Source organism: Daphnia magna, linkage group LG3, assembly GCF_020631705.1.
Source record: "Daphnia magna isolate NIES linkage group LG3, ASM2063170v1.1, whole genome shotgun sequence".
NCBI classification, from domain to species: Eukaryota; Metazoa; Arthropoda; class Branchiopoda; order Diplostraca; family Daphniidae; genus Daphnia; species Daphnia magna.
Window position 1 is genome coordinate 4,939,350 of NC_059184.1, and position 19,221 is coordinate 4,958,570.

At 37.6% G+C, this 19,221-nt stretch overlaps 2 protein-coding genes across 3 annotated transcripts in view; both read right to left on the bottom strand.

The window, feature by feature from the left end:
* LOC116935779 (zwei Ig domain protein zig-8) overlaps positions 1 to 11,949 on the bottom strand; it is a 28,896-nt gene extending 16,947 nt beyond the window's left edge. For both annotated transcript variants that reach the window (XM_032943027.2, XM_032943026.2), the window contains exon 1: positions 11,169 to 11,949. In XM_032943027.2, the coding sequence (XP_032798918.2) occupies positions 11,169 to 11,265 (97 nt within the window). In that variant the 5' untranslated portion in view covers positions 11,266 to 11,949. The remainder of the gene's footprint in view (positions 1 to 11,168) is intronic.
* Positions 11,950 to 16,845: 4,896 nt separating this feature from the next.
* Positions 16,846 to 19,220, bottom strand: LOC116935781 (NADH dehydrogenase [ubiquinone] 1 alpha subcomplex subunit 13). Its single transcript, XM_045170523.1, has 5 exons — positions 19,103 to 19,220; positions 17,528 to 17,736; positions 17,242 to 17,395; positions 17,110 to 17,179; positions 16,846 to 17,050 (listed from the first exon to the last, which is right to left on the bottom strand). Exons 2-5 carry the CDS (start codon positions 17,616 to 17,618, stop codon positions 16,910 to 16,912), a joined length of 456 nt encoding a protein of 151 aa, XP_045026458.1. The 5' UTR covers positions 17,619 to 17,736; positions 19,103 to 19,220; the 3' UTR covers positions 16,846 to 16,909.
* Position 19,221: the final 1 nt, after the last annotated feature.

The following is a 19,221-nucleotide window of genomic DNA, read 5'->3' on the forward strand; positions in this document are numbered from 1 at the left end:
AAATCTAATCACCACCTGCTTTGTAGTCTGTGCTATGTATACACATCAGCGTTGTAATAGCCGGTTTGAGTCCAGTCGGTAGGCTATACTTATAGCTATGATGCAATAAGAGTGCCCTTCAAATTGGGCTTAGGGGTATAAAACGCTCGCATGCAGCGACACACGAATTAACGAAGCACAGTTTGAAATTGAAACGGACTTTGGGTAAAACAAACAAAAAACGACTCAAGTTTCGTTGAAGGTATTATGGCGGAAATGGATTATTTTACAATCTGATCGACCCAGTAAGCGTCAAATCCCGACAGAAGTATGTGACTGTAAGGCACGCAGTAAAATAGCAACTTCAGATCTAATTCTTGTCAGAGCCCACACGGCCGCCTACGCATTAATATAATCGACCCACAGGGATGCGATCCATTCTGGTCCTGATTGCATCTCACTAGAGATTAGTTTTTTTTTCTTTTTTCTTCGCTTTGTTTTTTTCTTGTCTAGCAAATGAGCATCATTGTCGTTTCAGAGACAAAGAAAGAGGAAGCCCAAGATAACACAAGAGTCTGATTGAACTGATAACGCAATCATGTCATTGTGGCCAGGGAAGCGAAGAATCGTTCGATAATGAGATGAACGGCTGCTCAACGACACACACACACACAAAGCTAGAAACTAAACAAAAACATTCAAACAAAAGTAGAATGGATCGATATTGTAAATTTTTCGTTGGAACGATGTGGCCCTACAGCCAGTTCTTCATTTTTCAAGGGAAATAAAAATTTTTTTGCAAAACGATGCTCTTGTTTTGCTACCCAGCCCAAGGCTTCTATTTGGTTGTTCTTCCTGGGCGCAAGAAAAACAAACGGTTCTTATACCCACGCTTTTAGCTGACAGTGATACCTCATCTCTAATGCCATCAGCTTTTTAGTGCATTTACTTAATCTGCTCGTCCCACTTCCTCCTTTTGCTAAAAAGCAGTGTTTTTAAATTAAGATATCTGGCCTTCTAGACGGGAACCATCGTGCATCATGGATCGCTTGATATTAAAGAAAAATAAAGCTAATTTTTCGTAAACAAGATTATTGGTTTGGAAAGTATACATAGTACAGCCGTTCTCTATATAAAAAGGTTTTTAATTTTTTTTTAACGTTGATTGTATTAGACTTAGGCCGAACGCTTGAGTCGGTTACGAGCATTAGGACGTCGTTGTTCTGGGGGCGTGTATAGCGAACTGCGTGATGCTAACAAACTGGCTTCCTCCATCTATCGTTTCAAATGTTGAAAACTTGACAAACTTGAAACTCCCCTTCGTCTTACTTCTTTCTTTTCCTGGGGTAGTTTTGAAAATAGGCTGTTCTATATAGTCCCTGAACTCATTTGTACGGCTTTCAACGACGTCAATTCTACCTCCTCGCGTGAAAGATGAAAGAAAATGCTGTTGGATACGTTAAAATATTGTGACACCTTCGACCACCGCCAATGTTTTTGCGCACTAATCAAAACGGGAATGGCGTGGAACATCTAAATGCAAGTATATAGACGCTAAACTTTCGGCTTTTCGTCCCACTTTTCTTTGTTAACCAGTGTTCAAAGATATCGAACACTGTGCTGTAATGGAGACGATAGGGCATATATAGCCTCCCCTCTGAACGTCTAATGTGAATAGTCATACCACCGACAGCCATCATTAAAACTGATAACACAAAAGAATTGATATGCCGCTCCTCTGCGGGTGTGGTGGATCCCCCCCCCCCTTTTTTTCCAATTCATTATTCCAAAACCATCTACTGTGTATACATCTATCTATCTCTGTAATCTGTAGGGGAAACCATTAAGCCTTGGAAGCGAGCTCGGTCATTTCATGGCTGACCGATTCCCTCCCCTTTTGTCGTGTTCGAGTCAACAATAGAACCCACCGGTATATCTCTCTTCAACGCATATACAATGTACATAAAAAAAGAGTTTATAAGCCAGGAGAAGAACAAGAGGCGCAGATCCCTAGGCAACCCACAAAAGTAAAATAAAAATAAAACGACTAGAAGAGAATGATGTGGCAAGATGCGTGGACGATCCTCGTTTCATTCGCTCAGCTTCGTTCGTCTTTTTTTTTTAAATGGAAAAAAAAAAATGAGATACAAATAGAGAATCTCTGGTATTGAATTTTTCTTCTTCTTTTCTTTATTGTTGTTGTTATTATTATTATATATAGAGGACGTTCGGAGCGACACTCTCAACGATCTACGATAATGGCTTCAATTCGCTTTGACAATCGGTCCTCTCAACGGCAAACGAAAGAAGAAGTAAATGTCTAGTATCGCGAAGAAAAGCAATATTGCACGTTCAGCGTGATGCATTCCCCTTCGCCCAAGATAGGGAAGTGCAAGGTCTTCACATTTCCGCGCTCAGAAACTGATTTAGTGCCGATGATGACACCAAAACAGTCGGCAATGTAAAAAGCAAGACGCCAACACCGACACAAAAACAAACAAACAAAAGAAAACGAAACAAATAAAACGAAATGAATAGCAACTACTAACGTCACTTTCGCCAGTTTGCTGTATATACATTCTCTCTGGAGATCGTTTGCTGTTAGATGGATGTGAATACAACAAAAAGCGACAAAGAAAGGGAAAAGAAAAGAGCCATTTTTATTGAAGATGGTAGAAGATATGGAAGGAGACAACGGCCATGATGGACGAGCGGGAGCTTTTGCGATGATGACTACGACGACGCGTGACTGCACGCATCGCTGGCACGCCAGAAGCTTAACACACACACGAGCGGACTTGATGTAAAAAAAAAGAAATGATAATAAAAAGAATACAGGTTCAAAATAAATGCAACGGAAGGCAACAAAGTGCCCAAAGGTGTAGATTAAAGGAAATCTTTTTATCTGTGACCCATAAATCAAAAGGTAGAATCAACCCATTCCAAATTCACTTTAACTGACACGAAGGTTTATTCTATCCCAATCAAATAAATCGCAAGTTCAGCTTCAGTTTTTGTTCTACTGTGTGTGCACAGTCCTTCAATAATTTTGCGAGGAAAAGAGGCCACCCGTTGAGACCCCAATGGCCTCATAGCATCTTCGTCGATAGGTGGTTTTGTGATTATTATACTTATTGTTTTGCCACTTTCCTAGCGGGCGAGGAGAAGCTTTATCTGGTTAATGAAAGGACAACGTCCCAACTGAAGGCAATGTAAACCATAATGATGGAAATTTGTTAAGCTCTTGGCGTCTATATTGGGCTAATGCGTTATATCGATCTAAAACGTGAGACGGATTGAAGCAGCAAGTTGTGCCTAGCGTGCACGCGAGGCGGCTCCTCTAAAGTTCATCTCAACTGGGGGATTGAAGTGCGAGTTGAGCTGTCACAGTTGGCATAACGATCTCGATTTGGAACTGTACGAGAAAAAAAAATTCCGATCGATATAGCCTTTCGTGGAGCTGATGCACAATTTGGTTGCAAAATGACAATCAACTTTTGAATGGATTTTCCGTTGACTTTTTATGTTGAATATCTTTTGTCAAAAAAAAAATTGTGATTGGTTTGATCAATACTTGTTTTTTGTTTTGTTTGTTTTTTTACGGTTGCAGTTTTGGGTATACGGTCACCTTTTGTTGCTCAGAAAATGTCAAAAAAAAGGACGGTAATGAAATAATCAGAGTTTTAGTTCTTTCTGTCGAAAGTATTGCAATTCATTGGTAAGTATTCGTGTGAAAGGAAAATTAAGATACGGTAGAAGCTCCAGTTGTCCTTTCAAGTTGGGATCATGCGAGATTTGATGCCAACATTAGAATCATAATTTGAAAATGAATGCCCTTTTTGTTATTTCTAGCCAAGTAAAAAGAAATAATTGTCCAATTTACTCGGTAATTATTAAGAAGATTGTAAAAATTCCTAAAAAAACGTGCAAATGAAAAGCACTTCATTTGATCCATAAAATCCACGTAACATAAAAAATAATCGCCTTTCCCTCTTTACGAACAATTGACATGATTTTTTGAAAAAAAAATCCTTGTCAATGAAAGTGTTTAAACTGCGTTTAAGCTTTATTTGCACTTTGCGGCATAGAAGCGGACACAATAGCTTCTAAGAGATTAGTTTCTTGTCAAATCTTTTCCGTAAGAAATCGTCTGTCCTCTTTTTATGGCACTTACATTGTGCTGTCTATATACTTGGGTATAAATTCCAGGTAGAAACATCAGCCTTTTGTGCAGCGTCTAGTGTTCAATTTCATCAACTAGTGGTTCGTTATTATATAGCACAATATATTAGGAAGCATGCTGATCTTCCTTTTTTACTGCCGTGCATATTAGACTGCTCATTTCGCCAATCTAGCGTGTTTTGACTTGCAAAAAAAAACAAATTAATAGAAAAAGTTGGTTTTCATTTTAGTCGCGTTTCTACTTTTCGGGACTAGTGTAGCGTCGTAATCCAACAATCCCACCTAACACGAATTTTTTGGGTCCGATTGATGACATGCCAACTTGCAAAGTCTTATAAGCATGTCTAGACTGTACAGGTCGCATAGATGAGACGCACTTTGATCCTGAAATCGTCCAAATGTCTTGCGTGACTTGCCCTGATTATAACGGAAATGAGAAAGTTCCTGAATGTGCGCACAATCTGAGAAATCATCAAGATCTCTTTTTTTTCTATTTATTATTTATTTTTTTGTGCGTGTTGGGACAAGCCCCTCAGCCTGTCGTGACAGTCTCGGGCTTTACAGAATGGGAAAACTTTTTTATTAGTGGACTCGCATAGACTTCATCCCTCTCTCGGTGATTGAATAAGAAACGTCTAGGACGAAATAAATTCAACGTCTGCTTCAGATGTTTCCTTCACCATCTCTCGAAAAAAAATACATACAGTATATAAAAACAAATACGTCAACGCCATACTTTGAAAAGTCAGTTTATGATGGACATGGCGACATAAAAATATGTTATGAAACTTAAATGAACTCTCTCAAGAGGACAACATCGGACGATGGGGCTCACCGACAGGATGTTGAACTCGTGAATTTGAGACACCAATAAACGGATATCTAAACGAACGTATAAAAGGGATGATTTTATTGCAGAGCTCCACAATTTGTTTAGACTCTTCTTTTTCATTTTGGATCAAATGTAACACCCATATATGAACTTGTTTTGTTTTTTTACTAACTAGACAATAGATCTGAATATCTTATTTCGCATGGCAAACACTTCAATGAACATCAACCGATTCCTCATTCCCACTGCTGTAATAAAAAATGACGCCCTGATAAACAGCGCCCGGATACCAAATCCCTAGAAACGTTTGTAACGAGCAACACCACTTTGACTAAAAGAGAGTGGAGAATAAAAATAAAAAAAAAACCAAACTTGTAATAAAAAATATTGTCATTTTTGCCATTCAGTTGCCGATGGGCCGTTATACAATGTATTAGTCAGTTTCATTTCGTTTTTTGGGGAAAACGGCTATATCTTCTTCGAATTCCATATTTTTCCCGATCGAAGAACATTTTGGCTCGTGTCTGCAATAAACATAATTGTAAAACAAAAAAACAAAAAACTATAGGGTCGTCAAATCAAACCATCAAGCAATCCGAGTGCAACACGCTCGTCTATAGCGTTTGTCGTTCTCATTTGCACTCAAACATGTTCCACAACCAGATGCGTCTCCCGAAATTAATGCCGTATCTCCTGACTCCTTCGTTCATTTTTTTTTTCATTTCCTACACAACAAAATGGAATGTGCAGCACGTAGATTATAAGTTTCGTATTCACCTAAATTTGGTTTCGTCTTAATGTTTTGTTAAATTTCATCTTCACGAGGGTTTATTCATTAAAGCCGACTTGTATGTTAGGATGAAACTTAACTGGAGGCACGTTAACAAAAAAGTTGAAATAACGCATCCCCACCTACCCTCTCCACCCCCCAAAAAGTGTCAAAGAGATTTAAATCTCGAAGAACTCTCTGCTCTGTTTCTTACAGGAGTGACACAAAAGCTGGACCTAGTGATCTTTCTACAACACACGGCGCAGGAAGCCAAGAAAGTTCAAAGTAAGTCAAGCCTCAGACTTCCCAATTTCTTGCGTTTGGCAGCAAAAAAAAAAGAAGAAGAATCTATAGATCGATCGGGTTCAATAAGAGATCCATCAAATTGATTGGTGGGCGAGGTTTATCTAGCGTATATAAAATGTTGCCTGAATTAGACGGTCTGCTTTTCTTCTGAAGGTATATCCAGCGAATTGTTAAATCGAGCGAATTCGCACGTACGCTTTGTTGAATATGCAATCCTCCACGAGAAAAAGAAATATGTATCATGGTTATCTTTATTATTGGTGAGATTTCCTCAGATGTTATCATCGCGTCGTAATTTTGGATTCAGTGTTTGCTTTCGGCTACGTTCGCATCATTTAAAATGATTGACGAACATTTCTCTTGTCTTCTTCGCACTCATCCCACTACTTTTGTTTGTTTTTTTATGTCTGAAATTTCAGCTGAACGAACTTACACAGAAGCCCGCCGAGAAAAAACAAAGCGAGGAAAAATAAGAAGACAATAACAGCGACAGGGGGAAAAGGGTGGAAAGCTCTCACGACCGGGATCGGTTATATCTCGCGACTGGCACATGAAATGGATTTTTATACGGCACATTGTGAGTATAAGACACAAGTGATGCTGCTGCTTCTTTCTATACGTTCCATTTCCTCACTCCATTAAACATCCATGACGGTCTGTGTTCGTCTTCTCTTTTCTCTTCAGTCTTTCATCAACCAGTCGGTGGCGGATGAAGAGTTGTACGTCCGTGAAAATAGAATAGCAGATCCATAAAACGCCTCTCAATTTTTATTTCCCCTCTTCACATGTTTTTTTCTTTTCTTTTCTTTCTGTGTTTTTTTAATGGACTATCTCCGCCAGCCTGGCAAATTGCCGCAACAACAGCCTGTCAACAGAACTTGCAAAGAGAACGAAAGAAAGAAACGAAATATTGCCAGAAGCTTCGACTCGATTTCAATCATTTTATTTTTTGTTTTACGTGACGTTAGCGACCGTTTGTTTAGTTTAACACAACAAATGCAAATGGTGGGTGGAAAGAGCATGTTGTTGCGTCCAACTCTGTTTTCTTTTCAATTCGACCGAAGCGCAACAGATCTTGTGACTCTATATACACTCACATCGTTACGTTTCTTTTCGTTTTCCTTCACGTAAACACATCACGTATTCCTCGTAAAAAAACTAGAAAAATCCGTCAAAGTTGAAAAGAAAAAGGAAATACAAATAATATGGGGAATCAGTTGCTAAAAGCTTTCCCCCCTCTTTCAACGTGCATATTTCCGTACCGCCTTTGTTGCCAACTTTTTTTGTAGTCTTGGTTACTGTTTTTTTTTGTCTTTTCTCTCGGTATATTTTGCTCTATGATTGCTGGGGAAAAAAAGATGTAAAAAACAAAAGAAAGGGAAGGAACAAGACGTGGGTAATTCAGTCGAAGATCATGGCAAAAAAAAAAAGAAGAAAGTTCGAAAAAAGGGGACACAAAGTGAATGGCTTGCTCAAGTGACTAGTCGGCAAAGCCACCATTTTCTACCGTGAGCATTTTGGCTCCCGATCGTCATGCACGTCACCATCCGTCATCATTTGCACGTATAGAAGAAAGCGGATAGCTACTTCTGAATGCTGGAGAAGAGTCAAAATCTCTTTTGGTTTTTATGCCCGCGCAGTCAAAGGAAGACGACAGGGATATATACATCCGAAGACAAAGACTTGAAAAACCTCCGAATGCACAAACAACAGGAAATCCGAGGCAGCGGGACGAAAACGATATATATAAACAGTATAACAGGAAAGATGTTCGAATAGTGCCAAAAAAGTTGATGATCTTCTTGTGAGCTGAGTAAATCTTCCTACATAAAACTTTGGGTTGCCGTGTGTCTAAAGCTCCGCTTCTCTCTTATCCAGCAATGCATTTGTGGCATTCAGCAAGTCAAAAACTATAAGGAGCGAAGATGAAAACGGGACGCTACAAGAATAGTAACATCATTTATCAAATATAATTTATTTTGGGGTTGCTTCATGCAGTCAGCCACTAATCAAGATTGCTATCAGACATTTGTTACCCCTCGAGTTTTCGACCGAGGCCCTTCCGTCCGCACGAATAGCTTACGCTTTTACCGAGTTTCCGTATATCCTAGAGGATCTAATGTGTTTTGTCGAATAAAGGGACAATAGGGGAGAAGTATCTGTGTTCATGAGCGACCAAGAGAAGCCCTTTTTATAAAGATCCCCTTTATGTTACTAAACCTCTGATATATTGTTGAAAAGAATCATCAACCGGTCTTAAAAGCGGCCTGAACGGAGAGGATTAACATTTCACCTGCACGCTATCCACTATCGTCTTGTGTAACTGAACTAAAAGATTTTTACGTTTGCACCCCTTTTTTTTTCTATTAAAGATGACAACAGAAAACATTATGAAATGAGTCCGAAATGCCACCTTGTGTGTCAGGCGTGCATATGTGGGTTGCTATACGCTTGTAATCCATATGGCCTTAAAATGTTGAGAATACGGGACATGCTAGCGCGTAGAATGTACGCACACTATTATTCTATACGAATACGCGGACTAGGAAAACGGTGACATAATTATAGACTATAGCACTACATGATTATTGTTCTAATGTTATTGTTTTGTTTTTTATTTTGGCCTTCACCGCTTTTATTTGCATTTTCACAGTCAGCATTAGCTTTTTCGCTGTGTTGAAAACAATTTCACGTGGAACGGAGGACTCCTCCCATTGTCCTGATTGTGATGGATGGCATTTAACTACTTTGAAAGGCTAAAAAAAAAAAGAATACACGAAGAAAGTACTTTCTTAATATTTAAAAGCGCAAAGAGGAATTACTGGCTCCATCAATCACATTATTTCGCCATAGCGACGCGCTTCTGCTTTGTCCCTTTCTTCAGCCGAATTGCAAAAGTGAATAAGTAACTAGAACGTTGCCCATCCATCTGATTCCAAGTCGTTGTTGGAGAATACACCCATTTTCAGTTGCTGCTGTAGCAAATTGAGTCGATTCACGGGTTACAGGGTAGAAATCCGGGCACAATTCAAGAAGCAAATGGGAAAGCGGAAGGTGTGGATTCTGCCCGACCATTACGTAAACATAGGCATTCTGCAGAATTCTGTCACTTTGTCTAGCTCTCTGTTGTTCTTCACGCTCACGATACCGAATTCTCTCAGGCTGTTGCCGGAGGAGAGTAAAACCAAGTTATCCGGTTGGAAAAATATATGCGACAAGACAAATAACAAACAAGACGAAAATATTAAGACGGCAAGAGCATAGGATTTATGTCCAGTTCTTTTTTTTTTTTGCAATTCGGTGACAGGCCTGACGCCAAGACTAAAAAAAAAAAAAAAAAAAAATGTGAAAATTTTTAAGGGAAATAGGCTGCTCGACGGGAGTATCTAAACCTATTCAAGAATAGATTGCTTCCTTTAAGAGAAAACAAACTAGGATCACTGTCGTATCGTTGCGTCTTTTCGTATTCAAACGTCTGTGAAAACTTGAAAGGTTGCAGACAAGATATCGGCTTTAAGAAACAAATAAAGAAAAGAAGCCCAATGGATGTCCTACTTTTGTTTTTTCTTTCACATTATTTTGTATTCCGCTTTTCGGGTGGGACCCCTTGACGCCATTATCTTATTATTGACGATGGAAGAGCAGTGGCTCCACCGCAGGATAGTTAGTTGTTTATTGATATTGTTGTTCTAATCTGATTGTGAACTAGTCTTATCTGTCTCTGGCTCCCCGCAGAGCATAGTTTCATTCGAATGGTTCGTGACTGGCTGATTGGTCACTAACATTACCATTCGTCTTGGTCGCATCCGTCGCTGTACAGAGTGGACATGTTCGTTCTGCGACAATTTACTAATTCATTCAAACGGGTCTTGTCAGTCAGTATCGACAGTTTCTGTCTTGTCTAAGCAGATCTTATAGCTCACCGAAAATCTTTGCACGCGCACTCACGAACGAAATGAAGACAGTGAAGGCAACAAGGTACCGGTATACAATTTTGTAGCTGATACAGAAAGGAAGCGATTGACTTCACGTGTATTATTATTGGATCAGCTTACTTACTGAAAAAGTATTTATGTCCTTTTGATAAAGATGGTTCTATTGGACTTTGAGAAACGAAGAATCCTCTTGTGTGCCCTATAATGCCAACATGGTCGGTCGAGAGCCAATGGGTATACGAATTGAACGAGTGTGGCATACAATGGCTATAGGGACTTTGGGAATAAGGAATCGTATTGGGTTTAGACGTGGCGGTAGTCCGCCTTGGTTAAAAACGAGTCGGCAACAACAACGAAGGTTGTATAAAAAGAATAAATTCTATGGAAGTAAAAAAGAAAAAAACAAGAAAAAGGGAGATTGACTTTCGACAGGGAGAAAGAAAACGAAGAGGCCAATCCGGTAGCAAAAGCCGGCAGCACTTCCTCGACAGCTTCGTAAATGGAGCGGGAGATTGAAGTTGAACGCGCCAAAGCGTCGGTAACTTGAAATTGGCTTCGAGCAGAAACTATTTTACAGAACCTCAAGATGGGCTGACTTTTCAAGAGATATAGACACGTACGTATATAAGAAGCAAAGAAGAGCCTGGGAATCTGCAAGTGCTTTGACATTCGGGACGACAGTTCAAGAACTTTTCTTTTCTTTTTTTTTTTTTAAAGGGTAAAACTTCCTTGGAGGTACACAATTTCAAATATCATCAGAGACGATTTTTTCATTCACTTTTTTTCTATTAGTTTTCTTTTTTTGCCTATACATTCATGCAAATTCATGTCCTATAGTATACGGGATCGGATGGATGTCTTTTCAAAGCTACACTCCAACTACTATCCTTTTTCAGAAATGTAGATGTTATCATGTTTGATTTGGTCCGTTTGTAGAAAAAGTATGGCCTAATATGTCACCTAATATGCCACTTCTTCGCGAATAGACACTTTCCACCAAACGACTAGGGAATTGAGGAGTAAATATAATAAGAAACTCTCTTTACACACCAGTTAGCTGGGCCACTGTCCAACTTTGTTGAAATGGTGTCGGCTGGACCTCTCTTGCGGTAGTAACATAACTTTATGCGATGTTCATATCGCGTTTACTGGGATTTGAATTTACCTGTTTGGCACACGAGTGCCAGTAGAGCGAATAGAATCCATTGCCAGTAACGAGTTTTCGGATTGAGGGCAATTGAAGACGTCAAGTGTCGTTCCATGTTGAAGTTCGTGAGGTACTATTCAAACTGTGTTTCTTACTTCTGCAACGATGGGCTTTGCGTTGCAGTTCGATCGATGAGCGGCTCGAGAGGCTGTGAAATCTTCAATGTCGTCTGCTGACTGCAACACCATGGAAACTTCAGGATTCCTGACTCTATCTACACGTGGGTGGACAGCAGCGATGATGCAGCAAAATCCAAACGTCACTCAATACTTCAAAACGCAAATACTGAAGACGAAGGATCCAAATGTAGGGCGTGAAACTCTGTGATTGCAATAAACGTCTATTTGAACATTCATTGTCCATTCACTAACTGCCGTGTCATTGATCCCGATAAAAAATGCAGAACGCGGAAACGGGCTGTACAGCCCGTGCCAACTTTGGTGAACAGCGACCATTCAAAACTAGTAGACAATAACCGCAATCAAAGAAGAGTTAACTTCGAATTGGCACATGCACACACAAAACCAAACAACATTCGAAACTTGTCCCCCACCAACGACTGGTGTTATTGTATTATTGTTCTGCAAACTCTTGCATTTGATTACTGCACGCCGATCAACGTATCTAGAGTGATAGCAACAAATGATAGGAAACGCAGATGTTGCAAAGATCAGTATGGAGCGATGTTACCTGACGGCTTACTCGGAGCCCAACTGCGGCCCCAACGAGTCAGTCACTGGGGTTTTCAACGTTTCCTAGTTCGGCTTTATTCACGCAGAGTCGCAAACACAGGCCGTGCAAGTCGACGCAGAACGAAGGGGCGGTCTTACACGTTAGTTCTCCCACCCCTTCTCGTTGGTCGCACTAAATAAGAGTGGAGATCCCACCAGTACGCCATCTATTCTTTTTGTTCTATCCGTTCTTCCCCCCTCTTTCAATATCCATAGTTTGTTATGTTTGTGTGTTCGTGTGTTGTCTTTCTGTGTCCTCGTCCGTCTTGCAAAGGAGTGACACCGAAGCGCAATCTCGCCTTCAACTTGAACGCATAGACACTCGTATAGTGTCGTCTAATGTATAACCCACCTTTTTTTATTCATACTTTTCAATGCCAAAGAAGCCTTGATGTACAATCAACGTTTTTCTCCGCATTATCGACCAATCTGTTTTCCTTTTTTATTTTTTGTCACGGTTCATTTTTTTTTTTCTTTCTCTCGTTTTGTTGGTGATTTGAATCAAGCGCTTTTCTTCTCGGGAAGAAATCACGTGCATTTCGTGTGCATGTTTTTCCCCATTCTTTTGTGCAGTCTGACTCTATACCTACAGGTCGATTAAGAGCTTCTGTGTACATGGCGTCATACAGTAGCAACCCATCAATACTGAAGCACCGATAACAAAGAAAGGAAGATAAAAGAAGCTAAAAATGGAAATTCTTTAGTGAGAATCCAACCCGAAGAATATTTCCACGTCAGATGCAACGTTTTCTGTTTATGCATACTGTACTTTTTATAACGACAAAAGCCATAGGACACGAAGCGGATGTATGGATCATAAGAGGCCTTCTTTAGTTGGTATCTCTCTATGAATAGAAAGCGGATCTAAGTATAAACCTTCAATTGTAACGCGTGTTCTGGTCTTTCTTACCACTCGACTCCAATATATACACGCCCATCCAAGAGGTGTTGGTATCGTGATTGCTTTTGGGGGGAAGGAAAAACTATTCCAATATATTCCGCAGCCGACTAAGAGATAAGGCGAAAAAAAGAAATCTAAAAAAGTATTGCAATAGAATAGTTCCAATTCACGTCCCTCTCCGGGAATCGATCTGATAGCCATACAATTTCTGTCAATTTATAGCAGTATATCTCGGATATAGAGATGACAATCGTGGTAATCGATGGGACTCGCTGCGGAAATCCTATTTACCCTCGTCCAGTTGAAGAAAATGAAAAAAATAAAAAAAAGAAAAACTGGAAGAATAAATAGCTAGCAGCTATATTGCTTCCTTCTTTTATGTACTCTATACTTGAGAGTTAAGATAGTAACCCACATAGTGGACATGTTCTTCCGTTTTTCACTTTTTACAGTTACCGAACATATCCTTTAGTTCCTGACATCCAAACGGCGGAACGCTTATTTGAAGTACTGTAAATAAAAATTGCTGACTGTACAAGAGGTCAAAATGTAAAAGAAAAAGAAAAGAGAAAGAAAAACGGTCGAGTTCGCGGTTTTGTCGACATAATAGGATTGAGCATAATTGAAATATTCCATGCAGAATCAGGAGACTATGCGCGTGACGCCCAGCGAAAGCACATGCTGTGGCTGCACGACCGTTAAGTAAAAAAATTTGCGGTGCTTCCTTTATGTTCCTCAAGGGTCAAGAGCTAAGAGTTTTTTAAAAAATGTTTAAAGCTTTTTGGGACTTCAGTAATTAGCAGAATGAGTTCTTATATACGCTTGGCCTACATGTAGAACCAATAATAATAATGAACTGACGTCGACTTTTTATGGATTGGGCCTGTACTGGGATTGGCTTGGCGGCTACAAGCGCATCAGTCAATTTAGAGTTAGCTACCAAAGAACAAAAGAGACCCTCACTAAGCCAAGCGAGGCGATGGGAATGTGATTCACGTCGTTGAATTGGCTAGGATATCGTGTATTTTTACATCACGGCCGTATTATGGATTTAACTTTCGACAGAAGCCCATTCGTCAGCAAATATAAATACGTCAGCGGTAACCGACGAAAGAATATTGTGGTTTTAGCGGCGTGCTTGCACAGTGTTCTGTTAAAGATCCATCCCACTCACGTGTGCTTACTGGGCTTCTTAAAACACTAAGACTTCTTCCACATTTCTTAGAAAAACCGAGATAGGACTGCGAAGAATAACACAGCAAGAAACCTGAGTGAGTTGCTCTTGTTGCGCATACAAAGCAACGTGTTTACACATCAGTTTTTTTTTCTATTTTTCTTTTGTGTTTGCTTTGTTTAGTACGTTTATACTTCCTGGAGGTCGTAGTGAATCAACCGTGTTGTGTCCGTGTTCATTTCAAGATTGTCGAATTGAATACTCTGACGCAACGAGACGTCAGTTACGCTACCGAAAAGCTATACTGAAGTCTTGAAGAGAAGGAAACAAAAACAAACTGCATCTTCTTTCTATAGTCTTCACTTTACGTGCTCTGTCTTTGCATGCTACCTCCGGGATTTGTTTTATTCTTTTATGGTTAATGCATAATACTTAGATGAAAGTGAAAACCATCTTGCTTTAACGCTCTGTTATCTGTCAGGCTTTTACATGTTTGTGTTTACTGAAGATTGTTTTTAACGCTTAGAAACGAGAAATACTTCTGTTTTCCTCCACCTTAGCTTTCACTGCTGACGCAATAACAGATCCTTCTTTGTTTTACCTATACATTCCGACACGTCGGCAGGATAGCCTCTTTCCTTGCCATTTGTCGGCGTGAAAGATCAAATTGGTTCGATAATTGACTGGAAGTCAGAGCACTTTACAGCTAATCGAGGCTTTATGATTCTTAGCGTCAATTAAACGGTAAAATGAATTCATGGGCTTAAACAACCATTCAAAGTCCTTTTCATAATTTTGTGTTGACATCACAGTTGTCGTAACTATTACGTCTTTTTTCACCTCAAAATAATGGGGTCAGTGTATAACCCTCTGAAATAAATGGTCCCTCTGTTACCTGGTGCACTCAACTGAAACGTTTGCATTCTAAGATACATGATATATGGCAACAGTTTGTCAATAACGGCTTTTTGATAATTCATTAAATCTATTTTTTAAATTCGGGAATATATTGACCTTCACTTTGTTTTTATTGAAGGCAGATCTGATGCGTCTCTAGCTTTTTATCCACTATCCACCATTGTGATCATATAGTAAACATCTGTTTTGTTCCAATACAAAAATTACCGTTTGAGTGACTGATGAGATTGCAAACCAATACAAAATGTGTCCTCCATTTCGTAAATTGCATCCGTGTTGAACCACTACGCTTCACACGATCTCGCCGTAATAGAATTTGGCGTCTTCTTCAACCTTCTCACTTTCGCGAGAGGGCCAGTATTTGCTACAACAATGAAGAGAAATGAAGAGGACGCGAAGAAGTGGGTTACATAAGTACGTTTCACATGATGGCTAATGAACCGGGGTGACGATGTTAAGACACCCTATTGACACAGCATCTATCGTACTCTAATTTTGGCAGAATTCGTAGGCCGAACGGATCTTCTACCATGGTCGATAGTTGATATAACTAAAAAAGGGGCTTCTTCACAAAAAGTTTAGCCTTCTCAGTGTCAAATTGAGTAGCATTCAAGAACGTAACGCGGGCAGTGAAGGGCCGCGTTTCCATCAACAAACAGTGCCATTGGTCAAAGGATCTAAATCGGATGAGTTCTAAAGGTCTCGCTTCTTTTCCTGAGCAATAGAGTACGGAAAAAGTGAGAAAGGGAAAAAGAAATGTTCTGCTTCAAGCAAAAGGACTAAACAAAATTCCTTTTTTTTCCCTTTCATCTGAAGACGGAGGTTTCTAGACTCGTTTCAAATATAAAGCTCAATTAAACTTGTTGGGAGACCCATGGAAATATTGCAGAAAAACCTAGTAACATTTCATCGTTCATCACCGAGGTACGGTTCGCCTTTGTCTTCAGACACAAAGAATTTCATGGAAAGATCTGTGGAATCCAATCCAGTGTCAAATTTGTTTTTTTATCGAATGCATCAAAAGCAAAAATTGAGGGAAACGATCTGACGACTTGTAGAAATTATTCCACTTTTGACTTTGTTCTCCTATAGTCTCTTCAGCTTTAGTAATTGGTTATCAATTCTAACAAGCCGTGCGGGAATTTCCAAAACTCAAATCGAAAGGGTAAAGCTATCACCGGGAATGCGAGACTGAAACCCCATGTGCTGGGATCGACACTACGGTCAAAAGACAAGAAATTTCATTGCCTCGCTATCAAGTGTAGTATAGCGAGTGACGACTGGGATTCGCCTTCCTAGTTCCTATTAAATAAATAAAATAAAGAATCACCGATCCTTTCGTCTTCCATGCAATATCTTCGAATAATTGAAATATCAGTGCTGGGAAATGGAAACTTCTTTCAAACTAGACTTTTCAACCTGCAATTCTACTTATCTCTTTTTCATATTCTCTAATAGTATAGTTAGTGCCGGTACCTCTTAATCCAACCGATCCAACTGCGAAAGGATCGAGCTTAATGAATTTTTTGTTTTGGAAATAGAAGAGAACCTTATAGAAGATTAACATCACGACACAATATGTTTTGCCAACCTAATGCTAATAGATTACCTACAATGCAAATGGCACTGGAGGGTGTCTAAAAATTCATCAGTAAATTGACCCGGGCAAGCGCTAATTATTCATCTATTGTTTTTTTACAGGGTTCCAGGGAGCTTTGCGTTAGTTTAGAAATCCCACGTCACATCACACGTCACGGGGAATAAATTTCCTTTTGTTGAACAATGTGCTCTCTGAAGAGCTACTTATTTTACGTTAGCTTTAGAATACTGATATACAAACATGCATTACTTATTAGCATTTTCTTTTTCTAATAGGAAAATAACCTTCAGTAAACAAATTGTTTTGACATGTTACCAGTTGATACTCTTACTATTTTCCTGTTTTTGACATTTACAGCAGGAACAACAACTATGTTCATACTTGGATTTGAGCTTCATGGGCTTTCTTCCAGAAATCCATATATGGTGCATGAACATAGTACTCACAAAGGATTGGGTCATTAAAGTCATTTCTATCGAGTGTTTTGTAGATTTGTTCTCCTTTCCACTTGCCAACCTGCAAAGTAACAATTAAAGAGTTTTCTTTATATATAATAGCATTTACAATTTTCTTACCTCCCAATTAGGAACATTGGCCATAAGTTTTTCCTCTTCATCTCGAATGGCCCTACAATGTTTTAGGTAACTAAAAAAAAGTTATTTGTGAGTAATTAAATCACTTCTTCTCAAATTAAGGTATGTCCTTACGCGCGGTCTCTCTCAGCCATAAGCAAAGGTAGAGTTGCTAAACGGGCACCATTTTTTTCAACCATCTCATGCAAGACCTTTGGATAACAGTGATTAAAGTAGTAGTAGGTGGTACATCCATTAAACAGTATAAATCCGGCAAGCAATCTTCCTCCTATAAGTAATAAATTCGATTATGAAAACCAAAAACCTTAACGTTGTTGGATTTTCAGTGTTATGAGATACATGAAAATTGGACTTAAAAGTGTCACAAATCAACAACGACAACTTTTAGTGTAAATCGTACCTCTGAAGTATGTTTTGGCAGGATTTCGAGCATACTGTATCTTTTGATATCCCCCTTCAGGAGGCAAATCTTGCTTGATGGTGGCATCCATGTTTCTTGCTGGCCGAATGGGATAATTTCCCGAGAGGGATTCTATTCTATCAAAGCAAGGCCTACTTAATGGTTAGGGCCTGTAAACTCGAATGCCTCCAATGGCGGTAATGCGTTACCTGGCAACAACCAACCAGAGGAAAAAAATGGGTTACGGCTGCGCTATCTGGCGCTTGTTAATGCTACTGCTTCGAAAACCTAAATACAAGATTAAACCATAACAGGATTTCCATGTATTTTTTTAAACTCAAGGGCTCTCGGTGTTCGCGCAGTCCCCGATAGGGTTGGAGCTTGGAGAATAAGGTATGTGATTTTATTGAATTTTTAGGGAGGTGTTTTTTTGGGGAATTTTAAAAAAAAAAAGAAAAAAAAAAAACCACCCCCCCCCCCCCCCCCTTTTTTTTTAAAAAAAAAATTTTTAATAAAAAAAAAAAAAAAATATTAAAAATAAAAAAAAAAAAAAAAAAAAAAAAAAAAAAAAAAATAAAAAAAAAAAAAAAAAAAAAAAAAAAAAAAAAAAAAAAAAAAGAAAAAAAAAACCCCCCCAAAAAAAAAAAAAAAAAAAAAAAAAAAAAAAAAAAAAAAAAAAAAAAAAAAAAAAAAAAAAAAAAAAAAAAAAAAAAAAAAAAAAAAAAAAAAAAAAAAAAAAAAAAAAAAAAAAAAAAAAAAAAAAAAAAAAAAAAAAAAAAAAAAAAAAAAAAAAAAAAAAAAAAAAAAAAAAAAAAAAAAAAAAAAAAAAAAAAAAAAAAAAAAAAAAAAAAAAAAAAAAAAAAAAAAAAAAAAAAAAAAAAAAAAAAAAAAAAAAAAAAAAAAAAATAAAAAAAAAAAAAAAAAAAAAAAAAAAAAAAAAAAAAAAAAAAAAAAAAAAAAAAAAAAAAAAAAAAAAAAAAAAAAAAAAAAAAAAAAAAAAAAAAAAAAAAAAAAAAAAAAAAAAAAAAAAAAAAAAAAAAAAAAAAAAAAAAAAAAAAAAAAAAAAAAAAAAAAAAAAAAAAAAAAAAAAAAAAAAAAAAAAAAAAAAAAAAAAAAAAAAAAAAAAAAAAAAAAAAAAAAAAAAAAAAAAAAAAAAAAAAAAAAAAAAAAAAAAAAAAAAAAAAAAAAAAAAAAAAAATTTTAAATAAAAAAAAAAAAAAAAAAAAAAAAAAAAAAAAAAAAAAAAATATAAAAAAAAAAAAAAAAAAAAAAAAAAAAAAAAAAAAAAAAAAAAAAAAAAAAAATAACGTTTGTGTTTTTATTGAATTCTTAGAGATGTCGATTTTTGGAGATTCTGATTTTTGAACAGCTAAATTTTAATGTTAAAAGGTATTGTTTACAACTTTCCTTTGTGATTTGATGTATGATGCCGTGGTGTAAGATGACACCTTTTTACAACGCAGCTCATTTTTCCTTACAAAGAATGTAAACAATACCGTTTAACATTAAAATTTAACTGTTTTCTAGAACTAAATACCTATGAATTTAATATTAAAATGTAGATCGTTCACTTACCTTTCACACAAAATTATTGCTAGTATCCTTTGGTAAATTGTAAACGTTTCATAAATATTTTTTTCGCAACCCCCTTTTTTCTCTATGTGAATTCCTCAGAGGAAAAACGGACTCACGAG

Coding starts and splice junctions, on each gene's coding strand:
- LOC116935781 (XM_045170523.1), bottom strand. CDS start 17,618: ATGGATGCCACCATCAAGCAAGATTTGCCTCCTGAAGGGGGATATCAA. Junction 17,180..17,241: donor ATGGCTGAGAGAGACCGCGC/GTAAGGACATAC, acceptor ACTTTTTTTTAG/TTACCTAAAACATTGTAGGG. Junction 17,051..17,109: donor CCAATGTTCCTAATTGGGAG/GTAAGAAAATTG, acceptor GTTACTTTGCAG/GTTGGCAAGTGGAAAGGAGA.